Source organism: Melanostigma gelatinosum (genome assembly GCF_949748355.1).
Source record: "Melanostigma gelatinosum genome assembly, chromosome: 15".
In the NCBI taxonomy this organism is placed as follows: domain Eukaryota; kingdom Metazoa; phylum Chordata; class Actinopteri; order Perciformes; family Zoarcidae; genus Melanostigma; species Melanostigma gelatinosum.
This window is the reverse complement of record NC_136648.1, coordinates 12,296,533-12,322,245: the sequence shown is the minus strand read 5'-3', so window position 1 is coordinate 12,322,245 and position 25,713 is coordinate 12,296,533. Positions and strand designations below refer to the sequence as shown.

General features: G+C 41.9%; 3 protein-coding genes across 4 annotated transcripts in view; 2 read left to right on the top strand and 1 right to left on the bottom strand.

Moving 5' to 3' along the window:
- Nucleotides 1-7,570: 7,570 nt before the first annotated feature.
- On the top strand, nt 7,571-14,387 carry pif1 (PIF1 5'-to-3' DNA helicase homolog). The gene is made up of 13 exons (XM_079284689.1): nt 7,571-7,654; nt 7,918-8,481; nt 8,630-8,753; nt 9,038-9,163; nt 9,497-9,650; nt 10,494-10,608; nt 11,121-11,227; nt 11,449-11,588; nt 11,840-11,946; nt 12,282-12,369; nt 12,637-12,782; nt 13,709-13,900; nt 14,132-14,387. The coding sequence occupies exons 2-13, from the start codon at nt 7,930-7,932 to the stop codon at nt 14,180-14,182; spliced, it is 1,902 nt and encodes a 633-aa protein (XP_079140815.1). The 5' UTR covers nt 7,571-7,654; nt 7,918-7,929; the 3' UTR covers nt 14,183-14,387.
- Nucleotides 14,388-14,861: 474 nt separating this feature from the next.
- Nucleotides 14,862-16,887, bottom strand: LOC306789394 (cytochrome b-c1 complex subunit 6, mitochondrial-like). The gene is made up of 4 exons (XM_079285318.1): nt 16,755-16,887; nt 16,218-16,286; nt 15,399-15,560; nt 14,862-15,237 (listed from the first exon to the last, which is right to left on the bottom strand). The coding sequence occupies exons 1-4, from the start codon at nt 16,800-16,802 to the stop codon at nt 15,205-15,207; spliced, it is 312 nt and encodes a 103-aa protein (XP_079141444.1). The 5' UTR covers nt 16,803-16,887; the 3' UTR covers nt 14,862-15,204.
- Nucleotides 16,888-17,096: 209 nt separating this feature from the next.
- The window catches only part of nsun4 (NOP2/Sun RNA methyltransferase 4), a 47,062-nt gene continuing 38,445 nt past the window's right edge, over nt 17,097-25,713 (top strand). Inside the window, exons 1-8 of one of the 2 annotated variants that reach the window (XM_079285626.1) lie at nt 17,097-17,190; nt 17,754-17,973; nt 18,200-18,374; nt 18,653-18,807; nt 18,904-19,064; nt 19,168-19,292; nt 19,425-19,557; nt 19,766-20,627. In XM_079285626.1, coding sequence (XP_079141752.1) covers nt 17,098-17,190; nt 17,754-17,973; nt 18,200-18,374; nt 18,653-18,807; nt 18,904-19,064; nt 19,168-19,292; nt 19,425-19,557; nt 19,766-19,909 — 1,206 coding nt within the window. In that variant the 5' untranslated portion in view covers nt 17,097 and the 3' untranslated portion in view covers nt 19,910-20,627. Of the gene's footprint in view, nt 17,191-17,753; nt 17,974-18,199; nt 18,375-18,652; nt 18,808-18,903; nt 19,065-19,167; nt 19,293-19,424; nt 19,558-19,765; nt 20,628-25,713 lie in introns of those variants that run through there. The other variant, XM_079285627.1, reaches the window with a different exon arrangement.

Below are 25,713 nucleotides of genomic sequence, written 5' to 3'. Positions count from 1 at the left end.
GTACAAGGGCACAAAAGTGCATGAGTGCACAATTGGTATTCAAACACACTACCAGTGTTTTTATGTTAATTTGAAATTCTCATCACATTTTATTGTTTTTCATCTGTTAGACTTTGTATTAATGTGAAGACAGACAATGATTCATGTGGCTGCCTCAATAGCAAGGATGAGTAATTGTGTATATCAGTGGTGGGCTTATAGTTTTCATTTCAGACAAAGACTGCACCTGTGACTCAGTACCACCTTGAAACAAAGACAGAAATGTGTTTCTTTGACTCTCAAGCCATTCTGCTGCTGCAGCTGTATCTGATGCGATAAACTCCCGAATATCTAATCAAAAATCGGTGTCGCTCTGAGGCTTCAAGGTTGGCATGAAGAATAAGGTCACTCCTCAGTCTTGGGGATTTAGATTGGCAGCGTGATAACTTGAGACAGTGAAGTGACAGGCTTTGAACGAATTGGCCTGGTGTTGCCAGCGGACCTCCGGGCCAAAACTTTATTTCCTGTGGGCTGCTTATTGTTTACAGTTTGATTAGCAACTTGAGATGCGAGTCTGGAGTTGGAGTTGAGAGACAAAGACAGAAAATGCAGAATACAAAAGTTTAAAATCTGTCACTGTTTCTTCAGTAATATTAATGATAAGTGAGTTCTGTGAAACAAAAGTAAGTTGACTGCAGATTATGCCCTCATTCACACAGCTGGGACCGCCCTCTGCTCAGTCAGGTGATGTTAGTGTGACATTCATTACTATTATTAACAGTCATCTCTCCTCTTTCATCCAGTGGAACCACTAAACAACAGAAACTACCACCTCCACAGTCTAGTCTGCCATTCTCAAGCGTTTAATGTCAATCCCATCAGGGTGTCCTCGAAGTATCCGTTTCATACAAGTGAGCCAGTGAGAGGAAGAAATCACATGATCCACATATTTTCAGTTCAATGAAACTAGAGGGGTTCATTAAACTAAAAATGTGTGACATGAGAGATAGATTTCATACCGCTCTAGAGTCATATATCACTGTGTAATGGAAACAATATTATGATTTGTGCAGGGGCATATCAGCACTATGGAGGTGATTAATGAAATATCTGCACAAACCAAAGACACACACACACATAGCCGCAGATTAAAGAAGGTGAAGTTGCATAGACAGTGGGCAGTGTGTGGGATGTCGGCATTGAAAGGTACAACATCCAACATTTAATGAACAACAAAATGCAGAGTTGGAGGCTACAAGAGCTGAACTTTGGAACAAAAGACGAGTGACTATTGACTTCGAGGTGAGTGTGTGTGTGAGCTTCACCCTCTGGGTTTAACACTCACACATTCTGTGGGAGGATGAGTCCGTGCAGGAAGGGCATTATACGAGCACATTCATACGACAACAGGGCTTAAATGTAACTGTACACAATGCAGGCTTTGCAGCTGAGGTGCGGCCCGTGGAGTTAAGGGAGGGGGGTTGTAGACGAGACAATACAATATACGGTGGCTAGTTTAGGTGCAAAATCTGTCAAGACTGAGCACATCTGCAAGCCCAAGCAGTCATGCCTTTCAAAAATGATACGGTAGAAAGAAAAGACAAACAGTGGTGTCAATCTTCATCAGAAGGATTTGGCTAAACTACATTATCAATACACTGACAGACGGACTCTTCTCCCACCTGTTGTGCAAATGTATCATATGGTTCGTTTAGATAACTTGTATCGCTTAAACCGGCATCATATGAGGCCAACCAGACTCATTAAAAGCTAATAATAAATGTCCATTCTATCCATTCAGCTGAATTATTATTCGTGTCTGTTCAATAAATATAGAATATGTTGTTGTATTTTAAGAGTTTTCTCATCTCCATTATTTAAAAAGATTATTTTCCACCACACCACCTACAGTTTGGAGTAGATACGTCCTGAAGGTATTAAACTGACTTCCTAATTGGAAATATGGGATGTGGGCTGGATCACTTTCAAAGGCAATTAAAAACAGTTAGACATCAGTTTAGCAGAGTGCATAGCAACAGAGATATGGTGCTACGGGCAAACTAATTAGTTGAGAAAAGAGTATGTCGCTTATCTGTCATCGTTATCTTCGCACAATCAAACACCCACAAACAAGAACAACAAGAACATCACAGCAACACAAGCCTGTTACCGACTGAGTAAGGCAGTGATGACTGAGGTCATGAAATTGTGAAAAACATTATTTATTTGCAGAGGGGAGGAAGGTGAAGCCTGGGTAGAGGGGTTGTGTGCTGTAGTCGGTGCTCTGAAAATATACCGGTACATGTGAAGCTTAAATGTTACATTATTATATGTACATTGTATTATATGTACATTGTACAATAGTACATTGTATGATGTATTATATGTACATTATATATATTATATATATTTTATTATATACAACAGACTGTGATTTCTGCGTCCCACCAGGCTCTGTCTGTCTGTCTGTCCGGGTGATGCTTTCCATGACACTACTTGAAGGACCCTGCTGGCCTTCTGCAGGGGGACCTCGGTGTCAGTGTGACAGTATAGGAGAGAAAACGTGCATAAGAATATGACTCCGGAGGATTTTTCCTTAATGACAATCTATTCAGAGTGACCTGTCGATGGTTGGACTTATTGTGAGACCTGAATAACAATAGGGGGGAGTGACCAACTACAGCGGTTGTCACCACATAGAAGCTGCATAGGATGGCAGCCCCAAATGGCAGAGACCATCTTTTCAAATGATGCGAATCCCAAAAGCCATAAATATTTTTCACACTGCTCAAAAGTAAAAGGCATGGATGCAAGTTCACTCAGAGGAGTCTCTGGAGGACTGGAATACTAAATCTGAAAAAGTTGTTTCCTAACTTTTAAAGAGGAATTGCTGGTTCTTCTCCTCTAACCCTCTGCAAGATAGAGAATACGTTCCTTTCCAAAATGCCAAACTATTCATCAGATAGTGATGCTGGCTGTAATAAAGGGGCTGCTAATATGTTTTTGTCCAACTTTCTTCAGTCGTTTTATGTCAAAGCTTAAATGTCCAGGTCACTGTCCTCCCACAATGCTTTGCACCAGAGGGAAATATCAATACCTGTCTCTGTGGGGTTTTTTATGGGCTCACGAGATTCAGCAGCTTACGTTCCGCCCCTGTCTCTGAGTTTGTGTTCACTGTGTGCTTTTTGATACCAGTGTTTGCCAGTGACATTGATCTTTAACATGTGTTCCAGTCGTGTCGGTCTGTGTGGGTTTGGTCACCATTGCAGCCTATTCTTCAAAAGCACAGTTGGTATATCAAATGTTAGGGATCACGATTTTTGCAGTTACAATGACGTCACATTGTCTTTCTGGCGGCCTCTCATCCTTAATATCTCTATCCTTCCTAATTAACGTAGCTTCCTTTCAAGACACATCCCTCCACTCAGAGGGTCCAATTTCCAGAGATGGTCTCAGATGTATGTAAAGGTTTATTACTACCGGGGCTCAATGCGTACTCAGCAGAGTGAGTCATAATCCATATTGTTCCTGATCTGAAATAATGAGCCACTATTCTTCTGAGGGATCTTCTTCATGGTACTACTGTATATGCTTTAATATGTTGTAGCATGCAGGAGCAACAATCATAATGTAAAAACTAAGATATTTTACTCATATTTATGTTTACTGTATCAATATATTCTATTTGGGATATTGTCCATAAAAGGCTAAAAACAAAAACAAATATTGAATGACTAATGTAACAGGCATGCCTTTTATGACCTCAGTGAAAATGTACAATACATACATGTAAACATACATCAGCTTACATTAACAAGCCTATTTGACAGCGATATGTACATATTACAAAAACTGTATCTTTAAATGATAAAGTATCACATATACAGTGTAATTTACTGATGTTGGCCTGCGGTCAGAAACCTTTTTTGTGGGGAGGGGAGAAGCTGAAACTGTTTGTATTCAAAGAGGACATATCATTGCATCACTAATCACAGTTTCATGCACACCGTGTCACAATAAAAGTTACCCATCATGCATTGTATCTGACATTATATATGCCTCAATATGAAGTAACAATGATAATGATGATTCTTAAATAATCATTATTATGAAATATTAATTAGTATAAAAGTTAATATATTTTACTTATATTTATGTTTTTTACATGATGCTGAGTTTATGTAGTACGATATATTTCACTGACGTGGAATGGAAATGTGTGGAACATATGAGAAATGTGTTTTCAATTTTTACACCAAGGAGTGATCATTCCTCTTCTTCATCATCCATCAAGTCCATACACTTCAGGCCTTAAAACCTTTTCAAACATATCCTGTTTCCCTTTTGATAAGTTGCTTTTTCCAGCAGAAGACAAACACAAATACTTCAGTAAAGTACAGGTATATGAGTGTATAGTACTTGACAAGGTACTTTCCACCACTGCAAACAAGCAGTTAGTTGAAGCTGAAAAAATAACTTAAGACATTTGTTGTATTCTCTGCATGACATGTGAAGTGTTTTCATGTGTGTGTGAGCTGCCATTGTGTAAGTCATACTGAACCACTTGCATCCACTAGGAAAGCTGCTCATTATCTAAATATTAAAATGCATTTACAGAGCATGAATGAGGAAACTTATTTCTGCATGAGTAATTCAAAATGAATGAATGAACATATGAATGGCTACAGTGCTTGGTGTGCAGCGGCTCTTTCCCACCTTAGAGTTCATATTAAAGAGCGACACGCGTAATTAGCTTGGAAGTAGCTCTGTGGACATTAGTCAGAGGGCATCGGTGTGAATGGGTGGGTGGGTGGGTGGGAGGATGTGAATGGGTGGGTGGATGTGCCCTTTACTTTGACAGGGTACAAGAAAGATCTGTAGCTCCACTGCAGGAAACACGTCATGGCAAAGGCACTGCGAGACGACAGCAGAGAAAGGAACGACGTAAGCAAAGAAGAAAAAAGAAAATTAAAAAACAACTTGTGCAAATGTTGCTCTCATATAACACAATTTCAGCACCCTTGCTCTGTGTTTTTGTGTTCATGGACAGAATAAAACCTTCATGATTGGCCAACAGAGAAACTCAATAGACTGAAAGGGAACATTGTTCCGCCTCAGAAGTATGTCAAGAGCACAACATCAACACACACAATACTCGATAGAAACGATGCCTATTTATCTTGTGAATCCGTATTATGTTATTTGCTTCATGAGGTGATATCAACACATCACTCTCAGGTCACCAATAAGGTCACTGCAGGATGGAGGTGAGAGGCACCAACATTTGTCCACCTAAGGTTCAGAGTATTAATAAAGGTCAGGTAAAACATGCAAATATTGTCCTGTGTCCTCTCGCTGCAAGGCAAGGCAAGTTTATTTGTATAGCACATTTCAACAACAAGGTAATTCAAAGTGCTTCACATGAAACCATTAAAAGCATAAAGGCAAAAGTAAAGGAGATTTAAAACATACATTGAAACAATAATCGATGTCTCCCTGAGACATTACGCTGCACGCAATCAACCATACACTGCCGCAATTCTGCAATTACTCGCACACAAACCACGTCTGGAAAAGATCTCTGCCGATCTGTAGAGAAACACTCAACTCCAATGAAAATATTTTCCAATGGATATACCTTAGAGCTTTTAAATATCCCCTCCTGTGGTGCACATCAGATGGACTTTTCCATTTTCACATAATGCTTGGAAATCAACATTGCTGCTGTTCATTTTGTGTTTATCTGGAATACAGAGCATTACAAGCTGTTGTGGTTTAGACTGAGCCATGTGATGTGTTGTGCTCACATTTACCGCGTGGACCGGAGTATCTGCAGTAACATCAGAGGCCAGTGTTTACTATAAATGTACCATCTGTTCAGATCATGAAAGCACAGTGAACTTAAAACCCACATGTTGGAATCCGCAGCCCGCAGGGGAACAAACCACCTCGGATTACAAGTCAAATGTTAACCAATTGAGCTGTAGGTGAGGATGGCCTGACGCAGAATGTGTTGCTTTTCATAACAGGAATCCTCATGAATCATCTTCTGGAAACTTTTTTCATGCTTTCTTTAAAAATTTCCTCTCGTTCTGCTGAGTACATTCTCAATCCACTGGAAAGTTTATAACCAAGGTCGAAGGTCTGCCTTAAAAGAACACTGATCAACATTTTGCCTGCAGAAAGATTGTCACAGCTACGTTTCAATGGACATAATCCCATCTGAGAAGAGACCATCTCCAGTGCTCAAGGTGACGGACTCATGATGTGTAGTCTAATTAGCAAATGACTCAAAGATAATAAAAAACCTGTGGAATATTAAGCTTGACTGCTTGTGCTTTGTACTTATACACAAAATTTAATTGCAAAAATCGTTTCTGCATGTCACCCACTGAAACCTTTCAAAGCAGTGGCGATATTTTAAAGTGCATAAAAGTTTATGGAAGGCTGTGATCATGTTTTGCTCTATCAATCAACGTGCCCCATTCATTTTTCTTCCTCATTATTTTTGGTTTCCAGAGACGATCCCAGCTGATTGTCAATGTACACTGGCATTCTCCAGCACCAGACTCACTCTGTTGATTAGTCTTCACCCTACCTGTCACAGTTTATTGCACCCTCCTCCCCCAATCCCCCAACTGAAAGATCAGGGTGTTAGTCACCTTAAAATGCATTGGGTTTAGTCAACCTTGTCTAATAACCGCGGCACGACTGTGAACGTGTGTTCTCCCCTCTCATCGGCTTCTCGGAAGCTTCACTCAGTTGAACGGGAAGTACAGCTTTGTCAAGATGATAAATGGTTTGTCGCTGAAGGATGATGCAAACCAAAGACGACTTGAGACTTAAAAGAAAAAAAACGTTCCCCTTTTGACCTTGTAAAATGTACAGTACCAAAATGGCCTTGTAGTCCCACACTTTGCATATGTAATCATAAATCATTGCATCCAGAGTTTTGGCAGGAGTAAGAAAATCAATAATGAGGAAGAATCAGAGAGTTCCTTTCCTTTTTGTTCAGCAGGATTTACTGCAACTGCACACCACTAACTGTAAATTATTGATGATCCCAGAGCTTGTTTCTTTTTGCAAATACATTAAACTGTAGCACCCCTTCTCTCTTTCATCTCCCTCCATCAGCCATCCTTTCATTCTCTCCAGGTGGCCAGAAAACAAGCAGCAGATTATCACTGTGACCTCGAGAGAGAGCATACGTCAAGAAAATCAATACAACTCTTCATGTGTTTTGTACACAACATGTCGTTGTAGTTCAAATTACAAGAGGCATACTGAGTTTCACAGTGAGGGTAAAATACTAATTCAAATTACCGACATTAGTTCTGCCAATAGAGAAAACAAAAATATATTTCATGTTCAATTAATCTTGGGCCGTTATTGTGAAGAGGCTTGCTATTTCCGGATAGCCATGTGTATTTCACACAGATATGACGTCGTCAGTCATAACACCAGCGATTGGTCGGCGCAGCCACGGGGACGGCCTATCTCGTTCTTTCATTGGCTACGTTTTTAAAACCCCTCTACCTGATTGGCCCGGAGCGTCGCTCAGCTATTGGCTGTATTTACGCAACGACAATTTGAAAATCGGTGTTCACGTTCACAGAGTGAGAGGAGCTGCACGAAGAAAGGAAGAGTTCAGGACGTAATCTGTTTAAAAACAAAGGTAAGAGCTGAATAAAAGTGTTCCAGTCACTACATTTAAAATTGATTTCGCTCACGCAGTTATGTTTAATTGGTTCATTATGATCTAGCAGTGTCGGATGATTGTGTTGATTAAGCACAGCTGCGGTTGCGTTGCTGCAGTTCAGGGAGTTAAAAAAAACCCGTTGTGTTTACTGGTTCATGCACATTGTTTAAATCTCCGTCTGAACGCGCCTGAGCAAACTGATTCACTGTTGATTCAATGTGAACTCTTGTATTTGGCAGACAGTGTGTGCTATGTTAGACGGGGAGGACGGTGCTCAGCTGCAGTGCTGTGTGGCGGTGGAGCAGCTGAACACCTCCGGTCAGGCCACCCGGAGGCAGGTCATCCGTAAAGCCTCTGTTATTCTGGGCCGCAATGAGTTCCAGGAGATTCTCCTCCGGGTCCACGACGGAAAAGTCCCGCAAACTTACCATCTCAAAGAATTCAAGCTTTTTACAAAGTTCGCCAGAGAAGGGAAGTGCACCGTGAAACTGCTCCCTGAAAACATCCAGGTGCTCATCTCCAACTGCCCCCCTGACCGGCTGAACCTCTTCCTCAAAACCCTGAGCATCAAACACCAGGCCCGGCTGAGCAGCAAGCCTATGACCGACCGAAAGAAGCTCAAGGCCGGCCTGCCCCGCAGCTTCGAGGCCATCAGCCCCCTGCAGCAAAAGGATATACAGACGGTCAATGAGCTGAGGAGCACAGTGGCGCCCAAAGGCCTGGCAGACCGCACTAATAGGACGACTGTAGCAGGAACGGGACAGCAGGTCAAAAGGTCGAGAAGTGACACGAACTTCAGCCCAGTGAGTGGAACGAACACACAACACGTTTCCCCCCCACATCACAGTGTGTTCATCTGCAGCAGACTACTGCCCCGACATGTCCCTCCTGCAGCCATTCCATACTCTCTGTCTTTTGTATCTAATCAGTTGAATGTGTTGATTGTTTCAGGTGAAAGCCAACCCGAGCAAAAAGCCGATCCTGTCTCTGCCATCGCGTAAGCTGAATAAAGACCAGGCCGCTGTTCTCACTGCTGTGCTGAGTGGCAAGAACGTCTTCTTCACTGGAAGTGCAGGTAAATATATGACGATACATTAAAGCTACATTTTCACAAGAAGTTGGTAATTAGATGTCTAAAAATATATACTTGCTGATACATTCTGCAGAACTGTTTCACTGAATTATGTTATGCATTAATGATGATGCTATTTAGTGAGTAAGTTTAGTTTGTCACTATCGTTATTTCTGCAAGAAATTCTGATGTAAATCTCCTTTGACACATTTATGGAGTTTTTCCTCTGATGATAAACAAGTGGAATTGTCAGCTTTAAGTTTCTTTTTTTAATGTTTGTTTTTCAGGCACAGGAAAGTCCTTCTTACTGAAGAGAATCATGGGATCTCTTCCTCCAAAAAGCACATTTGCCACAGCCAGCACAGGAGTGGCTGCATGTCACATCGGAGGAACAACACTACACAACTTTGCTGGTGAGTCGTTGTGTCTCCGAGGAGACTTTAAGAAAAACTCACACAAATGTGTCTCTGGAACCAGTGAATGTTTCCTTCAAAAATGACTGAATCAAGTAACAGAAAAGTGAACTTAGCATTTTTTGTGTTAACCCTTCTTAAAGTTGAGCTGCAGCCTTTGCCTCTGTTACAATGTCTGTCGTATTTCTGATTATGAATCTTTATTACAATGCAGGAGGTGGTGTCGGGTGTCTCTCCATATTAACAAATGTGTTTAATTAAATCTCAATCGACAGGAGAAGGTGTGATTTGAGTATCTGTTTTTCTGCTCTCCTGTACTCGTGCTGTCTCCAGGTATTGGCTCCGGCTCTGCCCCGCTGGAGCAGTGCATCGAGCTGGCCCAGAGGCCCGGGGTGCTGCAGCACTGGACCAGCTGCCGACACCTCATCATCGACGAGGTCTCCATGGTGGACGCCCAGTTCTTTGATAAGCTTGAGGCAGTGGCAAGGTGAGACGACGGTCTAAGAAATCCCCTTGTGATGCCGCAGTGTATCATAATAGAAGTCTCTAATGAATTAAGTTAGAGATGTTTTCTGTTTGAGAGATGTTTGGCTACCGTCTGTGTGTCATTATTTATTTACTGCTAAAGACGGGTGCTCATTTTAGTGGCTCTGGCTATGAGATTACATTTTCATATTTCTATTAAAATATGAGATTTACATTGAGTGTTTTCCTGAAAGTATTTTATATTATGCTAATGACAGCAAGCAGCCCAAGCCACAGAACTCAACTATACATCTGACTGATTTTATAATTCTTGACATTTTTACACAAATACGTCTCTCTGGTTATAACTCACTTCATTAAAGCTCTTCCAGACAGCTCGTGTTGGGTAAACGCATGTATACCCATTTATGCTTTAAAAAAATGAAACAATCTTTTGAATGGTAAAGTAAGATGTGAGGTTTGAACGGTGGATTGAAAAATGAAGTGGAAGAATAGAAGTTGTAAATGTTCATTTTAATAAATGGTAACCCAAACACATTTTGGGACACTTGATATTTTACACACACATTTCAGAGACTCAAATCTCCTCTTCAATATCCGTTTACATTATGATTTTCCTGCTTAGTGACAGCGTTAAAGTAGAGTTAGACTTCCAGCATGAAGAATTTTAACACATCAACAGTGGCGTTATTAATTCATGGTTCCAGTTAAAATAGATCATTTATTGGGTTTTATAGAAGCTCAGCAGTGCTCTGATTCGGAGCTATGTTAAGCAGCGCTATTGAAGTTGTATAACTATATACTCTTCTTTAGTGACTGGCGTCTTCTCGCTGCACTCTTGTAGGTCGGTGAGAAGGTCCACTGAGCCGTTCGGGGGCATCCAGCTGATCGTATGTGGCGACTTCCTCCAGCTGCCTCCGGTTTCTAAGGGAAAGGAAAAGGCCAGCTTCTGCTTCCAGGTCAGACCACCGTGGAGCTCTATGTTTGTCATTGGTTTAGTAACACTGTGGTCAGTAAGCTGAAAGGATGGGTTAAATGCAGAGGTCAAATATCATGAATGCAACAATATGAATATCGTTTACATTTTAACCTGTTTATAATCTGTTGTGATTCAATACAAGTAAGCAATAAATTCTGCTTCAAAAATTATAATGAATTCATCAGAACGATCATTCAACTCATGAGATGTAGTTGTTAAAGGAATTATATTTTTGTGTGCTTCTCATCGAAATGGAAATAAAAACTGGGTATAAAATGCTGCTGTGCATTGGGACTGTAGAGGTGTTCCTAATTTTCTGTTTACATCAGCGTATGTGCTGAGAGGTTGATAGAGTCGGTACTGTTCAAAGTCATTGACATTTGTTCTATGAGCCAGCATCTCTCCTACACACTATGGGCTTACTTCCTGAAGGGCATTAATGCTCGAGTCTAGTCTATAGCATATAATATGAGAAATGTTTCCCTCTTCCAGGCCAGGAGTTGGCGTAAGGTCATCCGGGTCAACATGGAGCTAATGGAAGTGCGGAGGCAAACTGACCAGTCCTTCATCTCCCTCCTGCAGGCAGTGAGGGTGGGCAGGTGACATAATGGGCACTGTCCTTTGTTCTTCTTCTTTCACGCAACTGAATTGCCAAAATGTGCTTTTTGTACAGCTAATGTGATTCCAGTGCACGTCCATTATGACCAAATGTACAGGTTAATGTGTTTACGTGCATTACAGAAATGCTTTTAGGGCACTTACCGGTCTTTCAGGCATAGCATTTTCTGAAGGAAAAGTTGTCTTAATTAACACCACTCAGGGTGACGGAGGACGTCACCGCTAAGCTGATGGACAGCGCCTACCATCACATTGAGAGGGATGGCGTTCTAGCAACCAGGCTGTGCACGCACAAGGCTGACGTGGAGCTCACAAACGAGAACAAACTCCAGCAGCTGCCAGGTCTGAAGTGTTCCGTTTGATTATGTTGTGCTTTTCCGCTTGAACACTTTCACACTTGAAATTGGAAGGCGTGTGTTTGACCCCCTGTGGCAGCAGTTTAAAAGGTGTTTCTTTCAGACCGTTTCCAACAACAGGTTTTGTGTTGTTTTTGTTTCATACTCTGATATCTTTTAGTTTCTTTACATGACTGTTTACGTTGATTATTAGAAAATATCAGTTTCCTATGTAGTGAATCTTTCCTTGTGCCTCAGGGTCTGTGCGCGTGTTTGAGGCACTGGACAGCGACCCAGCTCTGGTGAAGACCATAGACGCTCACAGCCCCGTCAGCAGACTGATCCAACTCAAAGTTGGAGCTCAGGTGAGCAGCGTCGCACTTTTCTTATGCATACCTGCAAACTCATAAGAGGTGAAAAAGGTGACAAGCACCCGAACCCGAAACCCTGTTGGGGGTGCAGTGGCATGCTCCCCGGGAGATTTTTATTTTAAATATGAGCTTTATTTCCCCCTCTTTCCCCCCTCTACATATCAGGTTCTCTGGGTGATTCAAGATCAAACGTTGCAGCAACAGTGTTTTATTGTGAACCTCAACATTATCTTGTTTCGTTTTCTGAATCTTTTAAATAATGTGTTGAGCATACTGCGCTCAGTTTGAGCGAAGACACTGTTTGAAATGTAACGCTTGTTCTTTTTAAGGTCATGCTGACTAAGAACCTGGATGTTGCTCGAGGTCTGGTGAACGGAGCGCGAGGGGTTGTGGTGGCTTTTGAATCTGGAAAACATGGTTGGTATTTGAATTATTATGATCTTGAAACATATTGCAGAAATATTTTGATGTTATATATTTAGTTGTAATAACAAACGCTTAGTGGCACGGTAATTGCATAGGATTACTTCCAGGAATAGTCACTGGAGGGCATCATGTTGTATCAGCGGTGTAAGGCAGAAACAAAATGGCCAATGGCCTTAATGAAAATACAGTTAAAGTCTTCTCAGTGGTAACGGTGGTGGTAGATTCTCACCCATCCATGGACTGACTCGTTCCCCTCAGGACTCCCGCGTGTGCGTTTCCTGTGTGGTGCCACAGAGGTGCTGAAGCCCGAGCACTGGGTGTTCAAGTCTGGCGGTGGGATCCACCTGAGTCGACAGCAGCTGCCACTCCAACTGGCCTGGGCCATCTCCATCCACAAGAGCCAGGTGAGAACGGGTTCAGCCACGGCCACATGGTGGTTTGACGACAGCGCTACACTGAGACGCGTCCCCACCAAACCCACGATGATGACATCACTCTGTTTGTGGGGGACTCGTTTCCGTGTTGCCATGGGACACCAGTGCTTTGTGTGCCTTTCTCTTGAATGCTAACTCTCATGACTAATGGCTTCAATTCAAGAATTCAATTAGCCTGAAACTAATTCATTTTTCTTTTGTTGCATTTGTAGTTGCCTCTAGATGGCTAGAAATGGCTTCGGGTTTAATTGCAGTGTTTTGTACAGACATTCATGATCCACAGAGGATACACCCTCAATGTTTTAGGTCCTCTAACTTTTTCTCTGGCGCCTCCAGCAGGCCAGAGTTTTCACTTGTGAAATATCTCCATATCTACGGGAGGTATTGGCACAACATTTTAGAGCTTTTTGGTTCCCGGATGCTGAAATAAATGAAGAAAGGAAAAATTGTATCAGAAGACAAAGATTCCTACTTAGTTTCAAAATCACACAGCAGCCAGAGAGAAACTCAGGCAAGGTGAGTGAGAACAGGCACAATAATGCTATTTGATGTGGGAAATTGCAAGAGGCCCGGTCAGACGCTCTTGCACACCAACCCACTATTAAAGTGTCCCACAAATGAGCTGTAACGATGTAATCACAACCACTCCGCTGCCTCACCGCCATCAGTCTGAGGTCAGCAAATTGACCTCAGACTGATATTGGTTAAAGAGGAAAAGGGTTCCTCTAGGTAATGGAGTTCATTGGTCATGACCAATGTTTGATCTACAGCAGAGGAGCTAAAGCACGTGGAAATAAGGAAATCCCGCACCTGCAGCCCTTCACAGGAAATGAGTGGACATAACAGAAGAAATTGGGTTGTCCAATTACTTTTCTGACCTGCTGTCTTTGTTTTAGGGAATGACACTCGACTGTGTGGAAATCTCTCTAGCTCGGGTGTTTGAGAGCGGTCAGGCCTACGTGGCCTTGTCTCGGGCTCGGAGCCTGGAGGGTTTGCGGGTGATGGACTTTGACCCCCGTGTGGTCAGGGCAGATCCAGACGTTTTAGTCTTCTACAAGAAACTGAGGAAAGAGAGGCTGCTCATGCAGGTGAATGCAGAGCTTTTCCTCGTCTCATTGTCATAATCTATTGATGACTTGGCTTTTCATGAAATGCAGTTTAAGTCCAACCATGACCTGTTGAGTGCATTGAATACAATTACTGTAGGATCACAGTATTGACACATAAACACACCAGAGCTGCAGAAGTTCCTTTTTCAGGATGCATTTTCTCACACTACTCAGTCTTGTAACGTGACTTGTCTCCTCTTCTCTCTGCAGGCCTCCATGGATGACTTTCTTGGCTACAGCAACAAAGAAAGCACTTGTTGAGGTGGTGAATTAATCTACATCTGCTGTGACATTATGCACTGTGTGCATGAATAATCTGCCTCTTGCGTTACTCTTGGACAATTTGATTTTCTTAAAGGAAAGCAACTACAGACATTTACAATCAGTCTACCTCATGGTTTGTTTTTGCAGCACTTGAAGTCACACTGCCACCTTCTGGTCATTTCCTTTTTTTTTTTTTTTTCTTTATGCCTTTATTTTTTAATTTATTATCTTTGTTTTTGGCATTTATTCCAATAAAGTTTGAGCCAACATTTCTCGGTGGATCATTATTTTGTTAGAGCCTTCTGTGTGCCAGACCATTACTTACTACCACACAGACATATCCAACCGATAACTTAAAATATAAAAGTACCTCCCTGACCTGAGTTGTATGTGAAATGTTAGAGGCAGCAAACCTACAGGGTGCCATTACTCTGAAATAGGCCCCAAGTGTTCTGCTGCAGTATTAGATAATACTGCATGTATAAGTAGTATTATCTCCCTTTTGTCACATATTGCCAAATGGTGTTCCCCGACATCTGACACTTTCTCTTGTATCAAACCCACAACCGAAGACATCCTCTACGGCTGAATAAATTGTGCCCCGAGTCAACAGTCAGGCCATCACTTCCATTTTTATCACAGAGTAATCGAGTGTTACAATGACGCAACTCAGGCATACTTGATACCAAAGAAAACATTTATTTAAGTTGGAACTACAGCCAAACCTGAGTAGAGCTATTCATTGCCAGAGAAGCATGTTTGCTTTTGCATGTGAACTGACCAGTGAGAATGATCTGAGCCCTTCTTTGATGCCCTCATTACCTTCAAGCAGTGACTCATATTTGACCGACTGCTTGTGACCCCATCTACACAAGTACTATATGCAGAAAGTGTGGCGTGTATTTAGTCTAGGAACCAAGAAACTTATTTTACATTAATACACAGGCGAGCAACAGAGGACTCTTGAGTGTTTTGCAGTTAAATTGATTTTACAGCTGGAAGTGGAGCTGAGCAGGAGGTTATTTCACGTCATGGAACAGCTTGTGTGCCACCTATAAAGAGACAGGAGAACATAATCAGCACCTCTAGTGGAAGAAAAATGTACAAATTATCTCTTTCAAAAATAGTCACATGCAGTCTGGTTTCAGTGAACGGGAAAAGAGGGGCACATCGTATTTTCCCTCTACTTCCACCCTCTGTTTGTGCCACTTACACAATGATCCCGTGCATGCAGGAAGTCAAACAGTTCTTCTGTGCATTCTTCAGCAGTGCTGGATTTGGAGCCAACTCTGGCTGCACAGGTCTCCAGACGCTCCCTGTAGTGCACACAGTGATCGGTCTGCTCACACTTGGTTCGTATCGTATCTAGAGGATCCTGAGAAGGACAAATGTGGTATATTATGGAAAATGGAGTCAAAATACACTTGAAAGCATCAAGAGTAAAAGTACTAATTATGCAGAACTGTCCATTTTACACTAATGTGAATGATACTATTGGATTGATGCGTTGATGTCTACATTACTTCGATGTTGCTGCAGGATTAGATGAGCTAATTTAATTATTTTATATGCTGATGGGTAGCTTGTGAACTTCCCACAGGGGTCAATAAAGTTTATCTAATCTTGCCTATAATATACCATCATTTAATAGAATGTATTAATCTGAAAAGTAATTAAAGCAAACCAGATAAATATAGTAGAGTTAAAAAAGTACAATATTCGTCACTGAATTTAGTGGAAGTATAAAGCAGCTGAACATTTAGATACTGAAGTACAAGTACCTCAGAAATTGTACTTGGGTACAGTACTTAACTAAAGGTACTTAGTTACTCTGTCCATCACTGATTCTGTACTGTCATAGTGGTATACTCGCTCTGCTCTGTGTTTTTATTTATTTTCCCATTTCTGTCCTTGAAGGTTTATTCCTTTATAAAGATATTTTACGTGTCTAGTGTCCAAACTTTCAACATTTTTGTGTTCTGAGAAAGCTGGCAAGTGAGATCTTCTTGGGTTCTATGAAGAACAAACTTACCACCATGTCTTCTTCCTCCTCTTCCTCTTCCTCCTCTGCCTCTTCTTCCTCAGCTGGCGCATCTTCCTCCTAGTCAAGGACATTAATAAAAAGGGCATTTAGTTAGTTTGGTCTGAAACCTTTTTACGGGTTTTACATGGGTTGTATTACAACTAACGTCTACCCACAACTAATACAACTCAAATTACAATCAAACATACCTTATTAATTCATAATTTAGTGGCTATTTTAACAGAGTGGTAAACATCCAAATAATTGGTTGCCACTGGTGTTGCAATCAGAGAGTTACCATGGACCAATCATAGTAAAGCCGAGCAAGAAATCTCTAAAAACTATAACTCATGCACAGTGTGTGTGACAATTTAAGCCCAATCTACGTCTGCCACTACCATTCATATCTACACGTCTTCAAAAGAGTTGACACCGACAATCTGACCAGAGTCACAGCGCTGAGTTGGGTAACGTAACATGGCCAAACGCACGCACACACACAAAAAGCGACTGAAAATACAAATATATCGGTCTTTTATTCAGTACCTCGTCGTCGGGGTCGCCGTACGCGAGCATTTTCCTCTCAAAAACCATGATTACGACACTGAACTTCTCCAAAAATCCCGGCAGAGGACTGAGATCCCAGCTCGTCAGCTGCACCGCTGTTCGTTGAGGACGTGAGGTCGTTCATACAGAAGAAACGAATAGACGGATCCCCGGATGTGTCCTGAGAACGTTTCCTATTGGTTGAAAGTGGTTACTGACGTTGCTCTGGTCCAATCAGTGACGGGTTTGTGTAAAACCAGCCTATACGAGTAATAACTGATGGCGGAACGTTTCTTTTGGCTGTCGTAGTGACGACGGACCAAGAAAGCTGTTGCACGACAAGATGGCGCTGCTCTTGGACACCAGACTTTTACTGAGGAAAGTTAAAGATTTAAGATGTTTAACGCCAAGACGAAACCGAGTGAAGGAAAAATGGGTACGTTAATAATGCAGAAATAGACAAAGCAGTTGATACAGTTCGTTACCTGTTAAATGATTTCTTCCCTCAGAGGTTAATTTGTATTCAGTTTGGTTCTGTCCAGAATATCTAACATACTTTCTTTTTAATACGTATTGTATTACATTTTGACTTTAACTATCGGTATCTATAGCATGGCGAGTTTAATCAATGAGAGCTGGAAAGAACGTTACTCCTTTGAAACAAAAAATATAAAATATCTTTAATTATTACTTCTGTAGCTAAATGTAATCAATGAAACGGTAAACACATGAAATCGTGAAGTATAAGACATACATGAATTGACTTTATAGTGAGTCTGTTGTTCACTCATACAGTGTAATGAAATCTACATCATTTTATTAGTTTTTTATTAAAGGACATACAATTGTACACTAGCATGGCAGTTACCCATGGCCATGCTAGTTAACATCCTCCCCCCAATTGTACATGTTTAACTTGCATAATTAAACTCACAAAATAGAACATCAAAGCAAGTACACATTTTTTATCAGTATTTTGACCTCTCTGCTTTCTTACAGGCTGTCACACGCACCAAGCACCCGCCCACCAGTCTGGCTCTGCAGCACTTTGATTCCACCTACAGCGTCCAGCTGTGCCAGCTGTGGCCATCTGTCCGAGCCGCCTTGCTGTCAGAGAGGAAGTACGGAGCCCTGCTCAATAACTTCTGCCATGATGCTGTTCTGGCAAACCTCGAAGCCCGGGGATGCAGAGACTTCCTCAGTGACACAGATACAGAAGGTAGGTGTGCATCCTCCAAGGCTCAATGAACTTACTAATGCTGTGTCAAGCCATGCATGTAGAAGTTTAAAAACAAAACAAAAATGGTTTTGTTTGCTGCAAAAAGCCACTTGGGTGTCATTCTTTTCTGAAAGCCTTAATATTAAAGTCATGTTTTTTCATCTCATTGAAAAGCACAATGGTCTCGTCATGATGATCAATTCTAAATTCTTCATTGTTTCTGCAGCTCAGCCAAGCTCGGAGCAAGCATCTGAGGTTGCGGCTGATGAGGAGGCCAGTGGTGTTTCCATGTCTAAGAAGTCTGACATTGATGGTCAGCAGCTACCTCCGCTACACCTCAGTCCTCACATCAAGTGCTTCGTGTTTCCAAGAGGGGATATCACAAGATTCAAGCCCGCTAGGTGAGTTCATCCGTTACTTACTGGACAAACATTTAAAATCGATTCAAAGAAGAATATTTTCAAGCGTGCCATGTTGTTAAAAGTTTTTTACACGTCTGGTAGTTTGTTACACGATAACGACATATTCTGTTTATTTATATATTTAATTTCAAAATGGTTGAACATTTAGAAAACCGTGTTCTCTTCCAGATGATCCAAGAATGTGGCAATTATGAACCGAATGTTCCATTTGTTTTACTCAAAGTGTATTCTAATTCCTTGTCCTTTGTCCTCTAAAGACCAGACACGTGTGGGTTGCTGGGTTACTACCTGATGGATGCAGCGTCTCTGCTGCCTTGTCTCGCACTGGATGTCCAAGAAGGTCACAATGTGCTTGACCTCTGTGCTGCTCCAGGAGGCAAGACCCTGGCTTTACTTCAGACCCAGGCTATAGGTAAGAGGACCACTCTTAACATATTTTTGTTTTCCTCCCTTAGTGCTGCTGTTCTGTCTGTCGGTTGTAGTTAACCCTCCATCGTCTGCTTTAAAGGTTTCTTGTGCCTAAATGACTCCTCCGTGTCTCGGACGTTGCGACTGAGAAAAGTCCTCAACAGCTACGTTCCTAAGCCGCTTTTAAACGATGAGAAACTACGCATCACCTCCTTTGATGGCACCAAGTGGGGGGAAATGGAAAGGAACACTTTCGACAGGGTAAGCCAGTGTCGTGTAATCATACGGCCGGTGCCTGAAATAATGCTGTATTTATCCAAATACCACCACTTTGTCCACGTCCTCTTTTCTATTCGGTCTTCAGGTCCTTGTTGACGTCCCCTGCACCACAGACAGACATTCACTGATGGAGGACGACAACAATATATTCAGTAAGATGAGGACCGGTGAGAGACGAAAGCTCCCGCAGCTACAGCTGGAGCTACTGATGTATGTTTTGTTGAACATCGTGTGGTTATTTTTATTATGTGTGGTTACATTTTGTCAATGAATATATAGTAAAGCTACAAGTTAACATGATTATTTTATGTGAAGTGAACAACCCCTTTCTCCATCCCGCAGGGCGGGAATCGAAGCCGCTTGTCCAAGTGGGGAGATCCTTTACTCCACCTGCACTCTTTCTCAAACCCAGAACCAGAGCGTGGTGGAACAGGCAATCTACTTGGCTCGAGAGAACCACGGCATCCAACTTCAGGTCAGTCTCTCACACGCACACACACACGCACGCACACACACACACACACTGTCACCGTCAACAAGAAACTGTAAACTATCAATAAGGTTCTGACCTCTGGAATATCAGGACTTCCTGATTAAGACCACAGTAACCTAATTACAACTATTCATTTTACCTTTTTTATTTTCTTTTTTTCCTCATTTGTCCTGATCATATCTACATTCAGGTTGTTGATCTGCGACCCCTCACACACATGTGTAGGAAAACCTTTCACTTCGCTCCCGACCTCCACCTGGGTGAGATGGTCATCCCACACTTAGCCGCTAACTTTGGCCCCATCTACATGTGCAAGCTAAGGAGGCTCACATAGACCGGCGACCGCTTTGCCTAAAAGCTTGTGGACGAATGAGATGATCCTCTCGACTCGTCTTTCTGTATAAACTGTGGCTGTTAGAAGGAGAACTTTTCATCATGGTGGTGGACTGTTGAAGCACTGGACTATAGTTGGTTAAATGTGACAGAAACACAGTTGAAGGACCATGACATCATTATTGTGTACATATTGAACTGCAGTTTTTTTTGTGGAGACTTTTTCACTCAACCAACAGAAAAGCCAAATTGAATTTATGGAATTCTTGTTTTTTAGAGTCAGCTAAAACTCTGATTTGATTTTTTTTTTGAGTGAACCAGCTTTGAAATGTCTCTTTTTAATTGTAGTTTTACTCTTTTACCTGTAGGTGGCAACAGTAGCTCAAGATTAAAAGTCTCCTGTGCCCACTAGGGACCCTACGGATATGTCTGTTTAAGGTTATATGTTGACAGGAGATCCAGACTGCATATCCTTAGAGTTCACATTACCCAAACACACATTTCCATCAGAATTACCTGCTCTCTTTAAGCCTCAAATGAAAATGGGGTTGGCTTGTGCCGTGGTTATTCATCAGGTTTGATGGCTTTGCCTAATAATGCGATATGTGGGTATATGGAAGGAGGGCATAATGAACACGCAGGGAATGACTTTTTTTGACCATTTGGTTCCTCGCATCTGAATCTGTAAAACTTTCGTTATTAAATCTGGATTGACTGTTTTGCATTGGCATCACTCAGTTTCCTCTTATCACTGCCTAATGTGAGCAGAGAGGTGCCTCTTTTTCCATCACACCGCCGATGACCCTTTATGTTGTCCTGGCCAGGCAATGTAGCGTGAAAAAGGTGTGTGTGTGTGTGTGTGTCTAACGAGTCCACCATCCACACCCCACCGTCATTAAGCTGCTCCAAGTGCAGGAGCCGACTCCCATCCCCGTGCAGGGATGGACGGCAGCCATGCGGCTCCCAGATGAACATTAAAGAGGCAGCAGAGAGCTAAAATGGGACATCTCGCCCTGGTTTGCCCCTCCGCTTTTTTTATTCCACAGATGAGTGCAGATCATTTTCGGTGCGATTGTGAGTGATTACTGTATTACTGCGGTAAAAGGGGGATGTATCTGGGAATGCAGAGGGAATTAATGACACATAAAAACTCTTTTTGTGTTGACTGCTTTCGTCTCCAGGGCCTCGAATGCCTCTTCGCACGTCTTGTGATTACCTAAACGTATTGTAAATATGTGTTTCCTGTGGGCTCTTACATAAATTTACATGTTTTAACACTCGGGAGACGGCCGACTGTTAGAGATGAGTTACTCTCTATTCTGCCTGTTTGTAGACTCGACTGGCTGTCTGCTTCATTATTGAATTAGCCAATGAACCGCTGTGCATGTGTAAGCCTGTGTTAGGGAGACAGATGCTGTGTATTAAAAATATGAATATTATGGATTTAACCACACAAACATGCTGCTGTTGTGTTTTCAAATACAATTTCAACATTGCTTTTTTTGGTAATACACATGCAAAACATTGTAATCGTGTTATATATTCACATCATGCCACACAAGCGTCTACTGAATGAATGACCCATTAGTAATGATCTCCATATATTCAAGCTGAGCACCTGCAGTACATTGTTAAATGACAGCAGCACGGGAGAGCTACTGGAACTTTCACCTATAAACTAAACTAATCTTTGGTTTGTCTGAATGGGTTGATTACCTGCCACAACTGAAATTAAGGATTCAGTTTAGTGGCCTCAGCACAGCCAATGTAGAGGTGAATATTGAGGCGTGTTTGTTTACTGCGGATACCCTCTGTGAGGCAGTTGTAGTCTGTCTATTTAACGCAGGTGCTGCTGGTCCTGCTGTGGTGTTTTCCAGCCCAGAGGTGAAGATCAGACGTGTGTCCCAGTTGGCAGTGGGAGAGGGGATTTCACCGGTGGGGGGTCTTTGTCATGGATGCACTGAGTAGACAGCCACAGGGCAGATGGAAAATGCTCTCTAGTCTTCTTTTTGTTTTTCAGATTACAGTTTTAAAATTTCTGAATTTCTATTTACCTTTTACAGGCATCGAGCTGTCTTTCAGTGGAAGGATTATTTGAATGACATTTAACTGAAACTGTTGCAGTATGTTGAAAGACTGAGGAGGTGCAGGTGACATGCATGGGTTGATGTCTTCCCTTCACCTTCATTCTCTTCAGTTGTTTTCAGGAAACTGCGCTAAAGCAATAGATCTACTACCCTTACATTGAAGCTCACAAATAGATTGACTTACAGGATCTCATACTTTACTCTTACAGTCTGTGATCACTCCGGTACTGTTCTTAGGTACTTTTGTTCATAATGTGGTTGGCTACACAATCATATGTCATTAGTTTACTGTCTAAAGACTTTTCTGTAGCATTCATACCGAGGAAACAATCTTTTTTTTAACATCTTTGTTTGAAGTAATTGTGGACAATGTTGCAAATCAATCAGCGGGCACTATTTTTTGCAATAATATATCTTCATATGATTTTTGTAGCAAAGCAAGGGTTGTCAATGTTCTTCAAAAAGTGTTTTGTTATATTTACTGATATTACATCCCGACAGCAATCAATGAATCAGATGCTCTGACAAAAAAATGCAACATCTGTGACGTCATTCAGCCTGAATGTAATGATCGGACGACCTACTTGCTCGTCTACCTGTCTGTCTGTCTGCGCGTATTCTGCCTCGTTACCGGAGTCTTCCACTAGCTTGACAGCTGTGAGTACTAACAAAAGCCAGGTACGTTTTTAAACTTCATTTTGATCATTTTGGAGGAATGGCTACATATCGATATGATATTACCTATCGAGTGTGTGATTGTGTGTTTTATTTTATAATTTTAACAACAAATCTGTTCTGGGGAGTACAATCTGGGGACACGGGCCTGAGAAGATATAGTGCATCGCATATTGTAGTCTTGCTTTTATGTAACATTTGATGATCTCACATGAGATATTTACACACTTTTGGCCGCAGTCAATAGCTCAAAGTGCCCTCTCATAACTTCAGTCTGTCCTTTAAGGTACGTTAAACAAGCTTTGAATATGAGCCAAAAACTCAATATGTGATCTAAGCATTCCCCGATAGACTCCATGAACTGGCTGAGAGCACTCCTGTTTGGCTCAGTGAAGCCCGCATTGGAAATGCAACCGTAGGTTTAGGCTGCAGCCAGATTGAGAAGAGAGAGACTGGGAGTTTTCTTCTCTCTAAGAAGATTACCCAGGGAGGGGCGAGATGGCAGTAAGAGTGTTTAAGAAAATAAGGACAAGAAGAAGATGGAAGATGAAGTGGAACTAAAGGACGGTGGTACACCGTTTAGCCACCTGTTGTCTGACGCTTGATATAACTCCTCTTGTTGTTTCTATCTTTATAACCGACTGCTCTGTGTCCTGCCCTATCCATTACTAAACATATTACGATTAATGTCAAAGTTTAAAAGGTCAAAAAACAAAGGTTTGCATTTCACCCTCAAGCATCATGTATGAGATTTATTTATTTAAGCATTAAGTTCTCAAGCATGTTTTTGCTTCTTTTTTTGGCATGTAAATGTGCAGCTGTGAGCCTCATTGTATTGTGCTTCCCTCTCCCTCAAGTTGCTGCTGGTGGTTTCCAGGAAGGCTTTGATGTGTATCTGGGTAATGCACTATTAGAGGGATTTCCCTGGACCTGACAGCTTAGAGAATATGCAGTGAAATGGCAATGCCAGTAGGCTAAAAGAATGCTGGAAACAGGATTAGGATCATATTCTGGCAGACCCTGTCACCTCCTCAATGGGCCGAGCTTTCTAATGCTGGCACTTTTCATTCTCGCCATGGTTAAAACCTTTAAGAGAACTATGGAGAGGGAGAAAAAAAGCACTGATTGAATGGTACACTGTGATTTTTGTGTGGGGGACTTGCTCCAGGTGTGTGTGTGTGTGTGTGTGAGTGTGTGAGAGAAAGCGAGTCAAAGCAGGAGATACAGCAAACTGGTGGGCCTATTTAAATCAGATGCAGACCTTTCTTGTTTCAAACTCTGTAAAAACTTTCTGCAGTCTTTATGGCACTAACACAAATGTGTACTCTGCAATATTAACATGTATACTTTTATGAAATCATTTTTTGAGAAGATAGGACAACTAAACTCTGAAAGTAGAACTGTCTGACATGATTAAAGTATTGGGTTAATATCTTCCTATTGCTGCCACTATTGGGCAACTTCTTTTCAGACCTCACACACAAATACACACATGTCATCACTTGCTTAAAGGAAAGTAGATGGAGATACGTGTGTGCCTATAAATAGGCGGTTATGGGAGTAAAGTGGTGAATATACAGCCCTGAGTGTTAGAGATGGAAGCACCTGATCCAGCATCAAGGGCTCAACACACTTGACCCTGCAGCGGTACAATCTAGCAATCCCTGTTCAACCCCCAGGGCGTGTGTGTGTGTGTGTGTGTGTGTGTGTGCGTGTGCGTGTGTGTTTGTGTTTGGGGGGGGTTGGGTGTTAAGAAAGGAGAGAACATTTGGAACAAGAGAATTGTGTTATTTTCTCTGCTCCAGAGCCCCATGGGAGGAAATCCTGCCGTGTACCTGAACCGATTCCTCCGCCTGGATAACAAGGACATTCACTTCTGCTGCACCACCATCTTATCAGTCACACGACCAGGATGCCCTTGGCTGAGGACACACATGTATGTGGTGTAATAAAACACAAAAAGGTTAGGGTGAGGTGTTACATCCACATTAACGCTGCTAATCTGGCGAGCTCATTATCCTCTCTCTATCCGCTTGTTGGATCGTGGTCGTTCATAACCGTCTGAGAAATTGCTCAATGCAGCAGGAAACGGGCATTTGTTATTTACACGCGCCAAGGGGGAAATATATGTTGAAGGCTGATTCAATTAACAGCAGAGCAATGTCATGACACAGCCATGTAAAGTTTACCGTGGGAAGAGCAAGGGCACAGTTTTTGAATGTGAGAAGCCTGATTGCGTGTTTGAGTGTGTGTTTGAGTGCGTGTTTGAGTGTGTATGGGAGCAAGGTTGGGGTGGGGGTCCGTGCGTTTTGACAAACCATGCTGTTAAAGATATAATAGCAGCATAATCACCGCCCCAGGCCGTCATTCTTCAGGATAATGGCCTGCTTATTCATTGGGGATGGCTTATGTCTCCATGCGGCTCTTTTATTTTTCAGTTTACGTTGTTCTTTTTTGGTCTCTTGCGTACACTTTTTTTGGTCTTTGCTTGTGTACACTTTGTCTCCCTGCAAATCTCAAACATGTATTCTCTTTTTGTTTGTCTCCTAATTTCCCTCTTTTTCCTATCCCTGTTTTGTCTTGATGCTTCTCTTTGCTGGTTATTTTTTCTCCCACCATCACCATTTCCCCCATACTCATACTATTTTTTAACCTGCGATATAAAACCTGAACCATATTTGACTTGCTTTTAGGGATACTTAACGTTTGCCAAAGTAGAAATCTGTTCCTGCACTCGGGCAGTATAGGTTTCACAGTTTGGGTACTTCTGTACTCATACGATCCTAAAGCTTATAGTTACTTCTATTTCTAAATTCATGCTGTTGTTTTTACATTTTATTTCAGATGTATCTGTAGCACACCACCCATGTCAGTATTTGCCCATTACCACCCGCACACTGTGTAAATATGCAGCACAGATAGTCTTCATTATAAAGATCTCCAAGCAATGTTTTTATTTGCGATTATTTTACGACAACACTAGTTCAAGTCTACATTGTTAGGGAGAGGTAAAGGAAACAACACTGCTGATGGTCCACTCACT